The sequence below is a fragment of the Bos taurus genome, chromosome 8 (assembly GCF_002263795.3).
Source record: "Bos taurus isolate L1 Dominette 01449 registration number 42190680 breed Hereford chromosome 8, ARS-UCD2.0, whole genome shotgun sequence".
NCBI lineage: Eukaryota > Metazoa > Chordata > Mammalia > Artiodactyla > Bovidae > Bos > Bos taurus.
The window spans coordinates 693789-713069 of NC_037335.1; the positions used below are offsets into that span (position 1 = coordinate 693789).

The 19281-nt window shown below is 45.3% G+C and overlaps 2 protein-coding genes across 6 annotated transcripts in view; one reads left to right on the forward strand and one right to left on the reverse strand.

Annotated features, from left to right (window-relative positions):
• Positions 1–18088, reverse strand: part of DDX60 (DExD/H-box helicase 60) — a 133988-nt gene extending 115900 nt beyond the window's left edge. Inside the window, 3 exon segments of the mRNA XM_059889573.1 lie at positions 17326–17494; positions 17666–17859; positions 18037–18088. Of these exon segments, the coding sequence (XP_059745556.1) occupies positions 17326–17494; positions 17666–17859; positions 18037–18088 (415 nt within the window).
• Positions 8853–19281, forward strand: part of PALLD (palladin, cytoskeletal associated protein) — a 366355-nt gene continuing 355926 nt past the window's right edge. For all 5 annotated transcript variants that reach the window (XM_010807668.4, XM_010807669.4, XM_005209784.5 and 2 more), the window contains exon 1: positions 8853–8979. The gene's annotated coding sequence lies outside the window, so the exon portion shown is untranslated. The remainder of the gene's footprint in view (positions 8980–19281) is intronic.

Sequence of the window (19281 nt, forward strand, 5' to 3'; positions counted from 1 at the left end):
AAAAACTACAAGAGACAAAAAACACAGGCATGAAGGGATGTAAGGTGCTGAAGGAGAAAGGAGGATACATTGTAGACTGCTGGATAGGGAAGCCCACCAAGAGCGTGACTTCTGACTGAAGCTGTGAAGGAGGGAAGGATCCGGTGTATTCTCCTCCCTGGAAGCTGGTGTGTCTGGCTGAAGGGCAGCCCAGCACTGAGGCAGTGAGACCATCCAGGGACAGCAGAGACACCTGTGTGGCTGAACCAAAGATCAGGGTGGCCGTGGACGAGGGGAGCCGCCAAAGTAAAGTGAGGAGGCAGACCCCAGACCCCACAGAAGGATGTCAGTGGTCACTCTGAACATGGTGGGAACTATATTGGACATTTTGGCCTTATTTAAGTTTCCTTATTTTTACTGAAAATTTGAATAATTCATATACATGTTTCTTTTGCTTTGGATAAATTTCCTTGAAAAATCAAGAAACAAAACAATATAAAAATAGCATAACAAATTATACTCCTGAAGTGTTTGACCATCTAACACTTTATATATGCTTTTTTCCTTTTAATACTGACAGGATCATTGTTGTAATGGCTTTTCTGACAAGTTGCTGGTGAGATAAAATTAACTCAAGGGGGTTTAATAATTTTTAGGATTAAACTGTCAACACCCTTTCTTTGAAAAGGTCATTCTGGATTACATTCAGGTACGTATCGGCTGTACAATCATGGGTACAATTTTCAATTGATAAATTGGAGATAAACATGGTATTGACCCTAGCATAGGCTGTGTCTATGGACAAGCAATTGCCTGGAAGTGTTGTAAATAACCTCCTCCACTTTCCTCCTGCAGGAAGACTCCTTGATAAGAAACCACACGTTCTAGCCAAACTACAGTCCCAGTGACAGGAGTAACATGAGCCCCCGGGTGTGTGACATTTCTGACACAGGCTTCTCCAACACCTGCTCATCAGTCCATCAGAGGAAACCTCGGGGCTGAAGACCCGCCAGCTCCCTGCAGATTCCTTCCCAGAATAGCAGGCGCTGAGCAAAGAGCAAGTCCAGCCGCAGCAGGCCAGGGCGGACCCGGGGTTTCTGTGGACAGCAACTGGCCCCCACGCTGGCCTTTTTTCAGCATCTAAATTGTTCTCTGCTCCAACAGCCGCTTTCCCCCTCTGACACATTCTTCCTTCCTGTCTGCTTTCCCCACGGAGTCCCAGCCAAATGGTCCAGGGCAGGCTTCGTGGGGAGCTGCCCCTGAAGCTGTGGGCAGCTGTCCACATGTCCCCGCTTGTTCCAGCAAATGCTCCCCAGGCAAGTCTGATGTTCCCCACCCCACGTCTCCCCAAGGCAGAGAAAACTAGAACTCTAGGAGAAGCAGAGGTTGTCAGCTGGGAGGAGGCTGTGAAGTCTCAAAGCCACTATTAGGCATAGAATTATCCTGGCAGATCTGCCTGCCCCTCTAACAACAACAACAACAACAAAAAGCAAGTTTGGGGAAGTCTACATTTGTTGAAAATAGCGAAGCATTTCAAAGTAAACCATTAAAACTTTCAGCCATGCAAAGATTGTTTTAATTAAGTTATATTCAGACTGTAAAAACTGTTGGTTTCTTTCCTGTTTTCCTTTTTCCTAACTAATGTAAATACTTCAAAAAAGTCACTTTTTGTGACCACTTCAAAACTCCCCGACTTTGCTAAGCTGTTCCACAAACTGTATTTGAGTTGCTTCAGCTTCCTGCTACTGCAAACAATGTGGAATTGAATGTGTTTTGCATACAGCTCTTGCTATAGTTGAGATTATGTCCTTAGAGCAGACCTGGGATGAAGTGGGTCAAAGGACGTGCTATTTTGATGTCAGCCAGGCGAAGAGGACTGGTCGCAGATGCAGAGTCATTTAATCTGCCATTTGCTCAGATTAAACAGCAGCAAATCAGCAAGCAGGGCCCGCCCCATAGAAGAGGGACTCTGGTTTAAGGTACTAACATCAGTGAAGTTTATTTTTAACTCTCTGAATTGAAACATACTGAATTCAGAATTTCTTGATTACTCTCTGTTTTATACCCAAATGACTTCAAAATTTTTACTCTCTTGTAGGTTCACCAGGCAAGAAAGGATGTCAAAAAATTAAAATGGCTTTAGCTCATTGTGTGGTTAACTTTTTTTTTTTTTTTTTTGATGGTTCGTGTAATGAATGCACACAAATGCCAAGTATAGGAAAAAAAGAGTTGAAAGTTTTCTTTAATCTAACCCTCCACAGAGAATAACAAGGATGGAATGTGCTTGTTGCCCTTAACAATATATTTGGGACAGTTTTCCATCTCACTTCTTGGTATATTAGAAAGTACATGTTAAAAATTACTACAATTAATTAGGCAAAGAATAAAGAGAAAGAACAATCATAGTCAAGATAATGTCTGATGCCATTTTTAGAAGTAACACTGCAAGGCCACCTTGGGGACATGTCCTGCCCACGCCTGCTCACACTGTCTGAGAGCACTTGCTCCAGGCTGACCACTGTCACCCTCCAGGGAAACTTAAAAATGTGTCAGTTATGTGCCAGAAAGAGAGAAATAACAAACATCAATATATAGCGGTATATTTATATACATATCTATATAACAATGATGTTACACACACCAAAGTGTACACTATTCTTATCCTAATCCTATCCTGAATATAGTCCTGTAACTGATTACTTATTCACTCATCCTACATCCCTTTTTCTGTTCAATTTGTGTGAGCCTAACGAGCCTGCTTTCTGCTGCAGGAAGTGAAGTGGTTATCAGTTCTTAAACTGTAATGAAGGCCAGGTCAGTGGAATTGGACAAGAACAAGAAGCAGATGTAGTTATTGACTATGTGCAGCCATTTCAGGGAAATGTTCTTCCTATACAAGAGAAAGATGTCATCCCATTCAAGCCATCATCCCACCCCTATTTCTCATCTACTAGGAGCTGGTGTGCATGTCATTAGTCTCAAAGAGCTCCCCTCCAGCCCTGTCCCCTTTCTTACAATCTTCCTGCATATTTTGCCACAATAATTCCTCTGGATAAACTCACATCAGTTTTCCCAGTTCCACACACAAAAAGTACTGTTTTAATTGAGGTTGTACAACATTTGTACAATATTTTTATGGAGGATTCTTTATATTACAAAATCAATTCTTCCCATAGCACTCCATTTATTCCCTTACCCTGCCCCCTCTTTTCTTCAGAATAGGTTAAGGCATGCATTTTGTGGTTAGTGTTCTTTGTGTCACTCTGTGATGCATCTCAGGTACGTGTGAATGAATCTGTGTATATACAAGGCTGGACCACATACGCATACCCTTCAATATAATTAATGTACCATATGACAGGGGAATCCTCCTCTCCCCATCCCACTGAGGGATTTTTTTACCTGAGAGTGGATGTTAAATTTTGTCCAAAGGCTCATTAATAACCTATGGTAATGGCCATATAGCTTTTCTCTTTTGACTTATCAATATGGAGAATTAATTATATCTTCAGGTGTTAGTTAAGCCAACCTCTATAACTTGGAAAAAACTCAGTTGTCCATGGTATAGTATTCTTTCAATATACAATTTCTTTTTACTAATTTTTTTTTCAAAATTTATATCACTATTCCAAACACAATCTGTACTTTTCTCTTTATTCAATGATACCCATGTTATTCTTTGTAAAAAATGTTAAATGTATTTTGCTTAAATCCAGTCAACACCACTTTGAAATTAATGTCACTGGTTCTTAAGCCCTGAAGAATAAAACTTCTCTACAGTTGGACCCTAAGAGTCAAGCTGAAAATGAGATTATTTCTGCTGAAGATCATAATTCCTAACTGGGCCACAATATCCATTTAAAATATGCACTATAGAATCTATTCTCAGAAATGTCAACTCTCCTTTGATGACTACTGTGATAAAGTTACCTTTCTCTAGTCATTTTGTGCACATACACAAACTGGCAAACATCCCAGGTAACAGAAGCCTGTGATCAAAAGACTACCTGCAGGTTTAGGCTACACGAATGCAGCAGATTTAATCACAGTTCCTAAAGCATAACTCAGGAGGGACAAATCTGAAGTTTACTGCTGTGTACAGATGGACACAAGGCTTCTCAGGTGGCTCAGTGGAAAGGAGTCCACCTGCCAATGCAGGAGACTCAAGAGATGCAAGTTTGATCCCTGGGTCAAGAAGATCCCCTGGAGAAGGTAATGGCACCCCTCTCCAGTGATCTTGCCTGGAAAATCCCATGGGCAGAGGAGCCTGGCAGGCTACAGCCCACGGGGGTCACAAAAGAGTCGGATACGACTGAGCGACTGAGCACACACACACACAGATGGACATAACCTGTTTAAACAAACAAGGCTTTGGGTCACACCTGATCCTGTGACCTGTGTCCAAGCCACATACATAGGAGGAGGAAGACGTAGGAAGCCTGTCCATGGTTTGAAGGACATCTGTTCCCAGGATGGCCAAACGGGCCAATGAGTGGTCCTTAGAACAACTCTGCAAGCATTTTATGCCTCTAATTTTATTTGATTCTTGATTTCTCAGTTTACTATTTTATGTGCTGCCCCATGATCCCTGTTTGCTGGCAGACGATACCACGAGTAAAGGGGGAAGGAAAATATTCAGAAAGAGGGGAAGGGGATCAGCTCCTGGAAAACCAGAGGGTTTTCAGAGCTTTCTGGGCCCCCAGGCCCAGGGTGAGAAAACATCAAAGAAGAATGAAGGGGCAGGTCCTTTTCACATTCCCTCCATCACAAAAGCTTTGATTACCTTCGCCTAGTGTTTGTCTGAACAACCAGGGTCCTCATAATCTAAATGGAAGTTTATACACCTGTGCACTGAAATATGCACATGAGTGACACCCTTGGAGGCAGATTCCAGAGCCCAGTCCTGCTTTCAGAAGAAAGGAGCCGTGTGTAACACCTGGATGTCAATTCATGATACCCCGACCTCAGGGTCAGCAGGCTCAGACTGGACAGCATTCCTCACACACAGAAACAGTGTGAGGTGATATATATTTATTGTTCTAAGACATTGATTTTCTCAATAATTCATTATGAAGTAGCACTTAACTAGTCCAGGCTGATCAAGGGGGAGCAGGCCCACTGGGTCACCTGTGAGGAGAACAGGGCGGGTGGGTGGTGAAGCTAGCCTGCCCTAGGCAGGTGGGGTACGCCTGGGGCAGGGACACAGACAGTAGGCTGAGGATACGGGCCACACACCTGGAGGGAAGCAGGAGCTCAGCCACAGCCGGAGGCTTCCCTGAGAACACATGGACAGAGGGTGGGCCGCTCAGTGCAGGCCTCGGAAAGAGCAGGGACTGTCACACAAAGAAGAAGCCACTTGGAAGATGAACTAAGTGAGACCTAGGGGAGGGGTCACGACCCCACCCCAGACTTGGTGCTCACAGAAATGGCTCTGACAGTAAATAAAAGTGGACCTCACATGGCATGACTGTGTACACACAGGTCTCATCCTTAACATCCCCAGACCCTTCCCATGATAACTTAAGAGCCTTGGTCAAGAGTCTCTTCTAAGGAAAAGAACTTTTGTGTCCCGATTCTTACAATACCTGCTAAACAAGCATGGTTTGCTCCATGTGCACGTTATTCAGGAAAAGTCATTTTGTCTTTTTGAATAAAATCGTATCTATCTTTGATGCTTCTCAGGACCACAGCTATCTTTTTATTTCTTTATTCTTCTTACAGTCTCATGGCTTCCAGGCCTTTGGGAACCTGTGGAACTCCAGGGACATGTGGGCCAGGCCTCCCTCTGGGCTGAGAAACAGCACACCCACCTGAGATTCACGGTGAGATGTACTGTCCGCCCCGAGTCTGTTGGTAGGCGGAGGACCCCACCTCTGCCACTCGGCCGCCAGGCCATGGTGCTCTCATCAGCCTCCTGGGCCGTCACAGAACCTGCCACCCCTCTGTCCCTCAAGGATTTGAGAAGGCATCTTCCCCAGAAGCCCCAGCCCCCACCTCCCTGTAGATACACCAACAATACTGTTCCCATCCTACACACCAACTTCAGTTGCTTTGATGGTTTTCACACCTGCAACTTTTAACTTTTCATTTCCACAAAAAGGTCTGAATTGTCTCCTGTGACCAAGGCACCTTAAAGATCATAAAATTTGGCTATACTTCCCAGAAAGAGGAAGGGGGAATGTATTTTCATTCCTTTGTGAATGACTCCACAACAACAAAAAAGGATGAGCCACTAATTTATCAGTAATACATTATGGTTCTTTTTGTCATTGTGTACAGTGAATGCTCCGGAGAAGGCAATGGCAACTCACTCCAGTACTCTTGCCTGGAAAATCCCATGGATGGAGGAGCCTGGTAGGCTGCAGTCCATGGGGTCACGAAGAGTCAGACACGACTGAGCGACTTCACTTTCACTTTTCACTTTCATGCATTGGAGAAGGCAATGGCAACCCACTCCAGCGTTCTTGCCTGGAGAATCCCAAGGATGGAGAAGCCTGGTAGGCTGGCGTCTACAGGGCCGCACAGAGTCGGACACAACTGAAGCGACCTAGCAGCAGCAGTAGCAGCACAGTGAATGCTCACTAGACTGCATTCCCTTCTCTTCTCTTCCTAAAAACTGCAAGGATGTGCATCTTCTTGGTAACGTGTTAATAAGAGAAAAATATTAGTACGAGTGTGCACGTCCTGGCACACACTTTAGGTGGGTTTTAAAATGAAGCCAGGATTTGCAAGTTATTGTCTAGGTGCAGTCTGGTGCAGATAGAAAAAACAGGTGGTGCCTCCTGAATAATTTACCATTAATACAACAATAAAATCTGTTAAAACGTGGAGATGAAGCTTGGGTCATAGGGTTAACATCCACTTATCTTAAAACGGAGGAGGAGGAGAGAATGGGGGAGAAGACGGAGGGGAGGAGATTGCTACTGCATTCATTGTCCACTGGCCTTTGTAACCACCAGCCTCCTTGCTCTCAGCAACTCTTTTCTTAACTAAGTTAACACCCTGGAGAGCTCACAACATTTTGATTCCTGTCATCTCTTTCACTTGCACTTTGCCACAGGACACAACAGAGGTTTTCTTTAATTTTTGATCATGACATTTTTAGACACCAGAAGTACAGATATTCATGTCACAGACACAGTAATGCCAAGCTATATCGAATGTTACTGTTTTTCCACATTCCCATCATTCCTCTGTTCTAGAAATAGGACACTAGTTCAAGCCTCTGTTCCTTCCCCCCACCCAGCTCCCAGAAACTTTTCTCTGGGCCTCACCCTTTCCTTCTGCTGTGTTGTGGCCCCGGTCCTGGGGACTGTCTTGTACACTCCAGAGAACACAGCTCTTGTCCTCTTCAAGGGTTAAGGGTGTGGAAACAGCTGCAGGTCTGACTGTTCAGTGGGGGATTCTTTCAGTCAAATCCAGCAACACCAAGACTTGACAATTAAAATGATGTTCAGGGTGGAGTTAGGTGCCTCCAATTCCAGTCTTTCTGTAATTCTGAACAAATCACTGTTTCCCCAAGGTACCTCCTCCTGCAGGCACTTAACTTCCCAATGAATTAAACCATTCATTTATGTATTAGCCATTTCCCAGCCATTCTGTCCATTTCTAGAATCTTCTACTGTCTTCTCTCCCAACTTTTATCCTTCTGGGTTTTTACTAGCATCTTAAGGGTTTTAGTAAGAAGGAAACATAAACACTTTTGTTTTTACCAGCCACTTCACCCCCCCCCCACCCGCCTCAAGGCATTGAAACAGCCTAGGAATGTGCCCATTTTCAAGGACTGATTAGAAAGGACCAGAACTACCTGTAAAGGAAACTTTAAGAGTAGCCCTTTCTAAGTGTTCCACCATCAGAAAAAAATTTCTTTGAAAGTAAATATCTCCCAATAAAAATTTTTTTAAGTTTTTAAAAAATAAAATATTTTTAAACAGAAAAGAAAAAAATTATCTAGATAAGAACCTGCATCGACTAGAACAATATTATCCAGACAAAGGAAGAAGTAGCACTTCATTTCCAAATTTACTGCACCAGGAGTTTTTGTGTAATTATTTTCTGCCCCTTCTATTTGACTCTGCTGCCTGACCTTGGAACAGAAAAGCTTTCTGTTTTGTTCTTTGGAAGTTCAAAATATTAGAACATGTTACAATGTGATGTTACAGAATACGTAATGAAACATTTTTTTACAAGTGTAAGAGAGTTCAGCCTTGTCCTGTACAATATCTGTTCAACATCTGTTTATTCTATCATCAGATACTTGCTAGCCAGTGAGGATGTGCGAAGCCCTGGACCAAGTGCTCAGCACTGCAACGTGTGTAAGACTCAGGCTCCGGTGTGTTCATGTCTGTCTCGTGTCTACTTAATCCTGTGCTGGACTATGTCCTGCACATACACAAAGTCATATGACAATTTTTAATTAACAAATTGAAGTGAGAGATCGGGGGGCTCTCCTCTCCATTTGACAGGTGCCTTAATTTGTAAATAGCTACTGGATATTTTAGGATAATCTACCATGTGACTAAGTTAAATGCACAGAGCAGAAGATTATAGTCAGAAGAGCCTTCCTTAAGAGGGTCGCTTTTTCTCCTTAGATTCACACACTGCACATTTTAATTGAGAATATGTTTAAAAGACAGGTGGTGATTTCCAGTCACAAAGTCAGAGAGCAGAGAAACACGCGTAAATCCCATGTTTATTAGATCCATAAATATAGTTCCCTCTACACTTAGAGCCTTTAATTTCTAAGAACCCAGCCCTCGGATCTGGGCTGCTGGAATCCCTGGCCAGGGCCGTCTGCGGAAACATGAGTTCAGTTACCAAATATAGCTGAGTGGAGGACGAGGACAGATGGGATCTGAGGCCATAGTTGCCTCAAAGTGACCACGGACCAAGCAGTGTGTCACGAAGAGACGAGGCCACCTCTGCTCCCCCGGTAAAGAAGAAACGGTCCTCTGACAGCCATCACCTTTGGGGATCCTCGAGGAGCCAAGGATCGAAAAGGTCTGTAAAATGTGTCTTAATGTACTAACTAGTAAGGCAATATTTTTAAACTCTTTATTAAATGCTGAAAACATTATAGTCATTTGCCAGAAGATATAGCACTGTTTAGAAGATGGCTTGATTTCTCTTTTATTTGGAGAGAAAAAGTAATGGGAATTCTGTACTCATCTCAAGAACAGAGACCATATAAGATTCACCTGCAGGCTTTGTTTCTACCTATGTTGTCAGAGAACTGCCTAGTCTGTAATAATCTTAAACTAAATTGGTGCTATTCATTCCAAAAGGATCAAATGTAATGATGGAGCCAACATTCATCAAGTCTGTGTCTGTGCTTTGTTTTAAAGAAAGTAAGAATGCTGTTAATTTGAACCTTGCCTATACTTAAGCTAACTACAAATGGCTTCAAATGATATTCTTTAGGTTGTAGTAACATTTAAGTTGTTAATTACACTTTCAGAGAATTTTTAAATGTTGAGAGTAAAGGCAGACATCTTAAATTCTATCTATGCACAAAGCTTGCCTTTTTTTTTAAAGATAAAGCTTATCAAGGGAAATTATAGTACAGTCAAATTTAAGCTTTACAGTAAAATTTTATATCATGTTGTTGTAAGTTACACATTAAATTGTCTTGAATCCAATAGATGACGTTGATACAGAATGATTTCAGGCTCATGTTACTTTTTCAACATTTGCTAAAAATACTAATTACCTTCTAGTATGAACAATGTGTCCACACTCAGAGCCCACTGCCTGACAATTTAACACTGACCAAGTCCCCTCAATCATGAATGTGCAGAAATGAAATCCTTATTACAGGATAGATACGCTTTCCAATATACTTTTTCCTCAAAAACAGAGCCCACTTCCATTACCCATATTTTAAACATCAGAGTCTATCTGACAAGTTATTACGAATAGCCCATCCCCGTGTGTGCTCAGTGGGGTCCGACTCTTTGGGACCCCATGGACTGAAGCCCACCAGGCTCCTCTGCCCATGGGATTCTCCAGGCAAGAATACTGGAATGGGTTGTCATTTCCTCCTCCATTATAAACAGCAGACAAGGCCTAAGAGATTCATTTAGGCAATATGTATCTGTGAATACATGATTACATTTCCTAGAACACAGGGTCTGTCCTTCTGCATTCCCACGTCTATAATGACTTAGGGTCCCCATCCCAGCTCCGTCCAAACCACTCTGTGTTGCTAAAGCTGAAAGGGCCAGAGCATACTTAACAGTAGAAGAGAAATCTGGACTACATGGGACAGTTACAATCACTTTCATTTCTTTACCTCATTTTTGTTTAAATGTAGAGGGTAGAATTAGTCAAGATTCAAAATAAATCTGACACATACTTAAAGAGATACCAGCTGAAATCTCCAAAGCCAAGACAAGAGCCTGCACTTCACTGATATATGTGTGTGTGTGTGTGTGTGTGTGTGTGTGTGTGTGTGACATCAAAGGGAACTGTGATATCTGAGCTCTAGCCAGTAATTCAGGCATCTGGAGGTGACAGCTATGCCCCAGTTAAATTCCAGTAGAGCAGCTCCCACAGATTCAATATGGTGGATAAGATGGTATCTGAAGAGGACACCAGTAACTGCAAACACTTTCTCTGGAAACATTTCATATAACTATTGTGGGCATGAAACCAGCTATTATGTTATGTCTCTGAAGCTGAGCTACAATATACTGTCTGGGAGTATTTAAAGCTGGAGGAAAAATATGCCATACCTCCCTGTGATGATAACTTGCTTAAAGATCAGGAAAGAGTGGAATCCACATGTGTTTATTAAGAAATAGTTGATAAAATTGTTGTGCATTTGGGGTTTAATAAAATTTTCATATTTGCCTTTTGTCCTATAGGGCCCTTGGTAAAAAGAACATTACAAAGAAAGAAAGGAAGGAAGGGAAGATTGATTTTAAAATGATGATTACATCTGATTCACTTTGTTGTACAGCAGAAACTAACACAATATTGTGAAGCCATTACATACGGTGGTGTGTGTGTGCACTCAGTCATGTCCAACCCTTTGCGACCCCATGGACTGTAGCCCATAAGGCTCCTCTGTCCAAGGCATTTTCCAGGCAAGGATACTGGAGCAGGTTCCCATTTCCTTCTCCAGGGGATCCTCCTGACCAAGGGATGGAACCTACATCTCTTACGTCTCCAGCATTGGTAGGCAGATTCTTTACCACTAGCGCCACCTGGGAAGACTCAATAAAATAAAAACTTCTTTAAATACTTGGAGAAATTAAAAAACAAATAAATGATGATTAAAGAAGACAACTGAGGTAACATAAACACACTTTGTTTAACCCTTCATGAAGTGGACAGCCTCTTTTGGAAGAGCTGCACCCTGAGGAGGAAGGCACAAAGCTTTATAGGAAGAGAACAGGGAAGAGAAAAATGGAAATAACTTGACTGGCTGGGGTTGCAGAGTCACTGTTGTTTGTGGTGAGACGAGCAAGGAGATAAATTGGGAAGCCAGCGCTGGCCTGGCTTGGGGCTGGCTGACCGCATGCAAATATTTCAAGCAGAGTGTCTCTGGTAGCTCAGCTGGTAAAGAATCTGCCTGCAATGCAGGAGACCCAGTTCAATTCCTGGGTAGGGAAGTTCCCCTAGAGAAGAGACTCCAGTAGTCTTGGGTTTCCCTGGTGGCTCAGATGATAAAGAACCCAATGCAGGAGATATTAGAGACATGGATTTGATTCCTGGGTCAGGAAGATCCTCTGGAGGAGGGAATGGCAACCCTCTCCAGTATTCTTGCCTGGGAAATCCCATGGACAGAGGAGTCTGGCGGAACACAGTCCATGGAGTTTCAGAGAATTGGACACGACTGAGTGACTAAGTAGAGAGTGTCCTTAAGGACACAGAAGTTCCCCGTGCTTCGGTTTGGTGACATGGGCCTCAGGCAGGAGCAGCTCCATGTTGGACCTAACCTAAAAATGTTAAATCAACAGAAGGAAGAAATTTCATATAGGACCTGCATGTGCTTCCAGAACAAGAAAAAAAAAATGTTTTAAAGCTTTTTCAAATTTGGTTTTAATAGTTTGCGTTTTATTTTAAAATATTTTTAGTCCCGAATCTTTGTACCAATGGTTTTTAATACTTTTAGTAATTGTTTAAATAGGAAAATAAACAGAAAGCAAAATGCTAAATTAAACATTGAAATCACTCAGAATTTCCACTCCCACCACAAAGATAACAGCAACCAAAGATTCCCCTAACTGCATGACTCCTTACCCACCACAGATGTAATCAGCGCCCACTGCCTGATTCCCAATCTTGCAACCTTCCTGTGTATTTATATCTAAGTATATATGTACTTTTAAATGCCCTGTGAAATGTTGCTGCCACTGTCTGGACTCTCTAAAGGACCTGGCCCCTGTGGTTCAGAATACTGAGTGATCCTTGCTGCCTGTCAGTCTTTTTCTAACATCACAGACTTTTCCCCTTCAAAATTGTAGTAGCTCATCAATACCTACAAACTATTCCATAAACTGCCACAAAAGTGCTCCCTTTATCTACATTATTCAAGTAAATACCCGTAATGTGCTCACTGGGAAAAGACAATGTGGCAGTTCCACGCAGGTTTCAACTGTAAGTCTATTTCTTGCTGGTTCAACTTTGGCCAAACAATTGGATGTTTTTGTGCCATAGGTTGGATAATCAAAATAAGCAAAAGAAAAACAGTGCTTACCCTATTATTCTCAGGATCCAATGGTTCACTACAGATTTTCCTGGATTTACATGGGGCTCGCTCCCGGCACATCCATCCCAAGTTGAAAATGCTTTGAACACATCTCACTTACCTACCAGCGCAGCCCACCTTTGTTACTAACCAGGGCTCTTGCCTCCTTAATCAATAGAAATTGATGAGAGGCCTGAGGAGAAATTCAGACAAGGCTTTACTAGGGCCTCTGCTGCACTGGCAGGGGTCGAGAACAAACAACAGGTTCCCTTGCTCACTTGCTCCCTAAGGGGGGTAGTCAAGCTGCTCCGTTATATGGGCTGAGGGTAGTGGAGTGTCCAGGGGTCGAGCTGGAAGGGTGGCTTAGGTGGCTTGCCCACCCCTCTGGTGTTGGTGTGTGCAGAGGGCATGTGCAGGTACCTGCTTTTGTTTCAAATGCTTCAGAAGTGGCAGTTGGGCTTTGTGGTGTCTTTGTATCTTGCCATCCATAATTTAGGGCTTCCCAGGTAGCACTAGTAGTAAAGAACCTGCCTTCCAATGTAGGAGATATAAGAGAAGTGGGTTCCATCCCTGGGTCAGGAAGATCCCCTGGAGGAGGGCAAGGCAACCCACTCCAGTATTCTTGCCTGGAGAATTCCATGGACAGAGGAGCCTGGTGGGCTATGGTTCATAAGTTCACAAAGAGTCAGACATGACTGAAGTGACTGAGCATGCACATCCATAATTTGCCCCAATCACTCATGCAGTTATTTTTAGGCCCTTATAGTTTGTTTGTATTTTGTTGCTGGAGGAGTTGATTGTCCCAATGCAAGCACTACAGCAAAGGGCCACAGGTTCTGGCCTGTCTCACCTTCAGTGTGCCAAGAACACTTCCATCAGCCTGCAGTTGGGCAAAACCATCTAACACAAAGCCTGCTTTTCAATAAAGTGTTGAGTATCTTGTGTAAGTCATTGAGTACTGAACTGACAGTGAAAAGCAGAGGGGTTGTCTGGGTCCAGAAGAGTTGTAAGTACATCAGTTGTTTACCCTCATGATCATGGGGCTGACTGGGCACAGTGGCCACTTCCCAGCATCTCCAGAGAGGATGGGATTATGTCACTGGCCTGGGAAAAGAAACAAGTTCAAACTTCCTAGTACAATTTCTACGGAAGGCCTATCACTTTCATAACACTGTAAAGCTGATCTGTCCAACCACTGCAAGTCAGATCATCAGTTTGGGAAAGCCTTCAGCTCAAAACTTGGAAATGGCATTCCTTGGGGAAGGTGAGCTTTTATTGTTTGCATCTGCATTCTTCTCCTTCCAAGACCCTGTTGCTTCTCATGAGGTGCTTTGTCTCCCTCAACCTCTCAGTCAGGGAATTTTTTTATCAATACATTTCAGCAGCCAATGTGCTTGCCTCGAGATGGTGCAGGGGGTGTCCACAAGTCTTTTCTGACCCACAAAATAGAGGGTTATCCTGGACAACATAGATCTTGTTTTCAGATAATTGCCCCCAAGGTCAGCAACTCTAAACACAAATGTTATTCATAATTTTAAAATCTTTCTGTCTTTTCTATTAGTTGTGCATTCATCTGTGAATCATATACATTTATATGTCTATTACATGTTGAGGAACTCAAAAATAAGTGTTTTCCCAAACACCAAGATAGCAATGCTGAGACAATTTAAGAACATAAAATTGCTTATGTCAGAATGTGATACGCATAAGAAATATTAAATGTTCAGTGAAAACTTACTTATAGGCTCTATATTTCATAGTTGAATATGTGTCCAACAGGCCAGATAATGTGAACTTAGGGAGAAGTTGTGCACCATAAAATTAACAGTTAGAAATGACCTATAAATTCAGTGGCAAGAAATTCCTTAAGAATGGATGAAATATGCACGGGGATGCAGCGACATAGGTGACCACGGGAGTTGGCGCCTGACAGCGATGCTTCCTTGGGATACGCCAGCTGTGGATAGCTGCTTGCCGAAGGTCAAGATGGACAGGCAGCTACGATGCCTCCTAGTGTTTTTTTTCAGACTCTCCCAAACCTGTGCTTTACCGAATGTTTGCTCATGACTGAGAGTTTGGCATCACGTGTGATTATCATCATCACCGGCTGGAGGAGGGTGCCTGCAGCTCCCCCACTGCACAGTTCAAGAGTCTGAAGCACCGCTGGGCTAAAGGGTCCTCCTGCTGTCACTGTCACCCCGCCCCCACAGTGGAACGGCCGTGGTCTGTGGACACCAACGGCAGCCTGCAAACACCCATCCAGCCCGTGCCGCTTCACTTGTTCCCTAACAACTTTGGGAGATGATCCGACGGATGAAAACACATTACAGTTTCCAAAGATCAACTAACAAAAGATTGACGACGAAACCAAGCCTAAGAAATCAGAGCCTGACATTTTCTGTTTCCTAGTTTTCGCATGTGTGTACAGTCGCACAGTCATGTCTGACTCTTCGAAACCCCACGGACTGTAGCCCACCAGGCCCCTCTGTCCATGGGATTCTCCAGGCAAGAGTACTGGAGTGGGTTGCCATTCCCTACTCCAGGGGATCTTCCCGACCCAGTGATTGAACCTGGGTCTCCTGCATTGCAGGCAGATTCTCCACTGTCTGAGCCAACAGTGGAGCCCTTCCACTTTTTATTTTTCTCTATTAAAATGGCAGTTCCTTAGGGCAGAGAAGCCCCCTTTCCTCATGGCTGTGTCCCCAGCCTGCAAATGAGGCATGTAGTAGGCACTCAGAGAATCACTGCTGGTGAATAAGAAAGTAAGACAGAAACATGCTTTGACTAAAAACATTTGTATTTCTATGACTCAGAATTTAACTCTGAACTTGCTGGGACCCATTATGAAGGGTATCAACACTCACAGAATTCCCCTGATCTCATAGTAGACGTGCCAGAAAAGGAATGCCTATCTGGTTCTGAATATTTTCACAACAAACTTTTCTTGATGGTAATGAAAACCATAAAAATCACTGTCTCTATAGATAAGGGGTTTTTTTTTCCAGACCTACCACTTTTGTTTTTGAACAGTAACACCTATATATAGTTTGCGTGTACTTGTTAATGGCTATGAACACACAACACTGATTACTTTATCAAGTCCTTCTCAGAAAGCAGAGCCCAGGCGTTGAGTGACCACTGATAAGACAGGTGACAAAACCAGGCAAAGAGCAGAACGCCTCCCTCCTCACTGAAGAAATCCCAGCCCAGGGAGGAGTTTGGGGCCAGGAGCTGAGAGCAAGAGGAGGTCACAGACAGGTCTGCATCTGCCGTGGCCGTGTGGCTCCCTCTCCTGTCAAATCCCACCCAGGACTCAAACCCGGTTCAAACACCAGGTTGGTTCTTCCTCAACTGCCACGATCGTGACCTACACCCTGCCAGATGTCCACCACATAGAGGCTGTCACACACCTGTCTCACACACCTGCTTTCCTGACCTTCACAGGGCTCTTAACTCATACTTATAGTTCAATAAAATGAGTGTATAGCAAAATGCCTGCAAAGAAAGTTGCTGTTGAGTCCTTCAGTCATGTCCGACTCTTTGCAACCGTGGGGACTGTAGTCTGCCAGGCTCCTCTGTCCATGGGATTCTCCAGGCAAGAATACTAGAGTGGGTTACCACTGCCTTCTCCAGGGGATCTTCCTATCACAGGGATCAAACCTGTAAGTCCTGCATTGGCAGGTGGATTCTTTACTACTGAGCCACCAGGGAAGCCCTCAGAAGGAGTGGATTTGATTGACTGGGCGGTCACCAACAAAAAGTGAAATTAAGTACAGTTTTCAAGGAGCTGGAGTTGGAAACACAGAACAGACAGGATGGGCAAAGAAACTGCATGTGCAAAGCGTGGGGATGTGGAAGAATACAGCTGTTCACAGCAGGGAGTGGACAGCTGGGCACAGGGACACAGGACCTGTCCGAGTGACGTGGGGCATGAGACTCAAGAATTCAGATTTCACTGACACCCAGGAGTGCACAGGGAGCCTGCCTCCTACATGTGGACCTCCTCTTATGGGACGGGGGCCCCACTGGGGAAAAGGGAGCAAAGGAGTGACATGGCCAAACTTGCGTGATTTCTCCCACCGTCAGATCTCCCGTGTCAATCTCCCACGTCCCTCCCTCCTCCTCTTTGGTTTCTCTGACCTTGTCTAATCCCTCTTCCTGGATCAAGGTTCCTGACAGAGGACGAACCTTGCCTGGCTCACCTTCTTCTTTGTATAGTCAGTGAGGAAAAAACAGTTGTCAACGGAATTCATGCCCGCTTCTCACTCTGGGAAAGGATGAGTGACCAAAACCCGCAGGAGACGTTTCTCCTCCTGAGCAGGCTGGACCCACAGACTCTAGAGGAAAACAAGCGACTAAACCACTGACAGGGAAGACACGAAGGAGATGGAGGGGAAGCAGAAGGATCTTGAGGAGATTCTGCTTCCCTCAGAAAGAACAGAGCAGGCAGAGACGTACAGACGTGCTGGAGCCTCACCCAGACTTGCCCGCCATCCACGCTGCTCTGCAGCGGACACTCACCTCGCGCCCTCTTTACTTGCTTTTCAGTGAGCTGCATTTTCTTTCCTTTTAGGCCCCCATAAAGTCGCTTTATTTTGATTCCCAGTAAAGCAAGGGAGAGAGAAGAGGTGACTGCAGGTCAGTGTGTCGACTCCGCGTGTGGCCCCGAGTCTCGGGCAGGCTGGGGCCGGGGAGAGCCGGCGGCCGGTGCAGCGAGCACTGCTGCTGTTCTGGGGCGGGGCCCCCGAGGCCCCACCCAGCGCTGAGCAGGATCACGCTCTGTCCTGCCGTGACACTCGCCCGAAGCCCGGATGGGGCCCTCTGAGGGCCAGCAGCATCCGTCACCATCAACAGCGTGCTCCGGGCTGCCCGTGCCCGGCTCTATTTCACCTCCTCTGCCCTTCCTCCCTGTGACCTCTCAGCCCCTGACCAAGCTGTGTACTCCTACGTCTACCAGACCCGGCACGTGCGTGTCTCCATCCTCCACCCTACAGCGGGCAGCTGCCCTCGGAGCGGTGCGACCCACACAGAAAGCACCACCTCCCTCCTCAGCGAGCCCAACACCTTTCCACCCGCCAACTCCTCCACGACGTAGTGGAAGCGGGAGGCAGGAAAAGGCAAGGGCCGCAGGGACACGCCATCATCTGAAAGCAGGCTCAGAGTCTGAGGCGTGAAGGGACCCAGGCCTGGCCAGTGAGCAGCCCTTAGTGGCGCACTCAGCCAGCCGTCGGGGAGTGGTGGTCGTCAGGCTGAGCAGTGAGATAAGAGGTGGATCTGTCTTCTCACCCAGCCTCAGGCCAGAGAATGAGCTGGGGGCCCAGGAGCAGTCTGGGGGCTCTGTCCTGCGGGCTCCAGAGGCTCACCAAGGCTGCTGGCCAAGACCAGGCCTCCAGGTGGCAGTGACCCTCTCCCCATCCCCACCTCTGTGATCTGATGGCATCGCCCATCTGCATGGGACCTGCCCCCACATCTGGGCGTCCTGAGGAGCCTGAGGCCAGCTGGGTCCTAGGTGCCTGGCCCCCTCAGCCGTGACCACTGGACGGGTCTGGGGACCTGGCCCTGAGAGACACCATCTGAGCTCTGCCTTCTCTTGGCCAGGACTGGGGCAGGGGAGGGTGACAGCTGCGCCTGGGGACCTGGCCTTTCCTGTCAGATCAGAGAGGAAAGTTGATTTGGTGGACATTTACAAGAGCACTGTGACGGTGCCCTGCCTCAAAAACATAGGCTTTGACACTAAGACATTTGCCACAACTCACCACGTCCTCCTTCCCCTTTCCAAGATGTGGGCTCTGCTGAAAGCTTTTGGAGTCTACAGTTTTTAAGGCAGAAGCCACCTGTCACCTTACAGGACCTGCAATAAACCTTTCTCTGCTCCAAATTTCAAGGTTTTTATGTTTTTCTGCCTCATTGTGTGTCAGGCACAGGGATCACAGATGGGGCTCTTGAGGTGCCTTGAAGTAGCTGCCCCTGTAGTAGGTGTTGGGGGTCCTGAAGATGCCCATCTCCCAGTCGTAGGTCACCCTCATCCACCAGGGCACCGAGAGGCCCACCCCAGCTCCTCCTGCAGCTCCTTGAGTGGCAGCTGTGCCTCATCTGGCTGGGCCACCTGGCCCTCCATGTGCCCCCAGCACTCATGGTGTGCTGCATTTTCTATGTCTTCTCACCAACACACAGTTGCCAGATGCACTGTAGGGAACAAGCCATGAAACCTCGGAACTATAATGGTGATGTCTGCAGTTGTACTTCTTTGCTTACAGCCTCTTAATTTGGCCGTTGGTTGAATAACAAGGAAATCTCTGAGGCATACTATTCTAGTAGGCTTGGGCCACATAGAAACCTCTCCTTCCATCCACATTATATGAGCGCTTTCCTGAGTCCTGTGCATGTTTTAGCAGCAATATTGGGGTCACAGATTAAACCTGGACTATATATGCCCTCCTGCTATTATTTTTTCTTTCACTCTGCAAGCAGTTTATAAGCAACACCTGATTCAGACAACCGGATCCCATCAGGTGGCACCTTTTTAAAACCACAAGTGTGAGACGAACAGTGTGGGTCATCATATGGGGTGGAGTCTTGGCTCCCCCCTCAGTTTTTTTCTTTCTAAA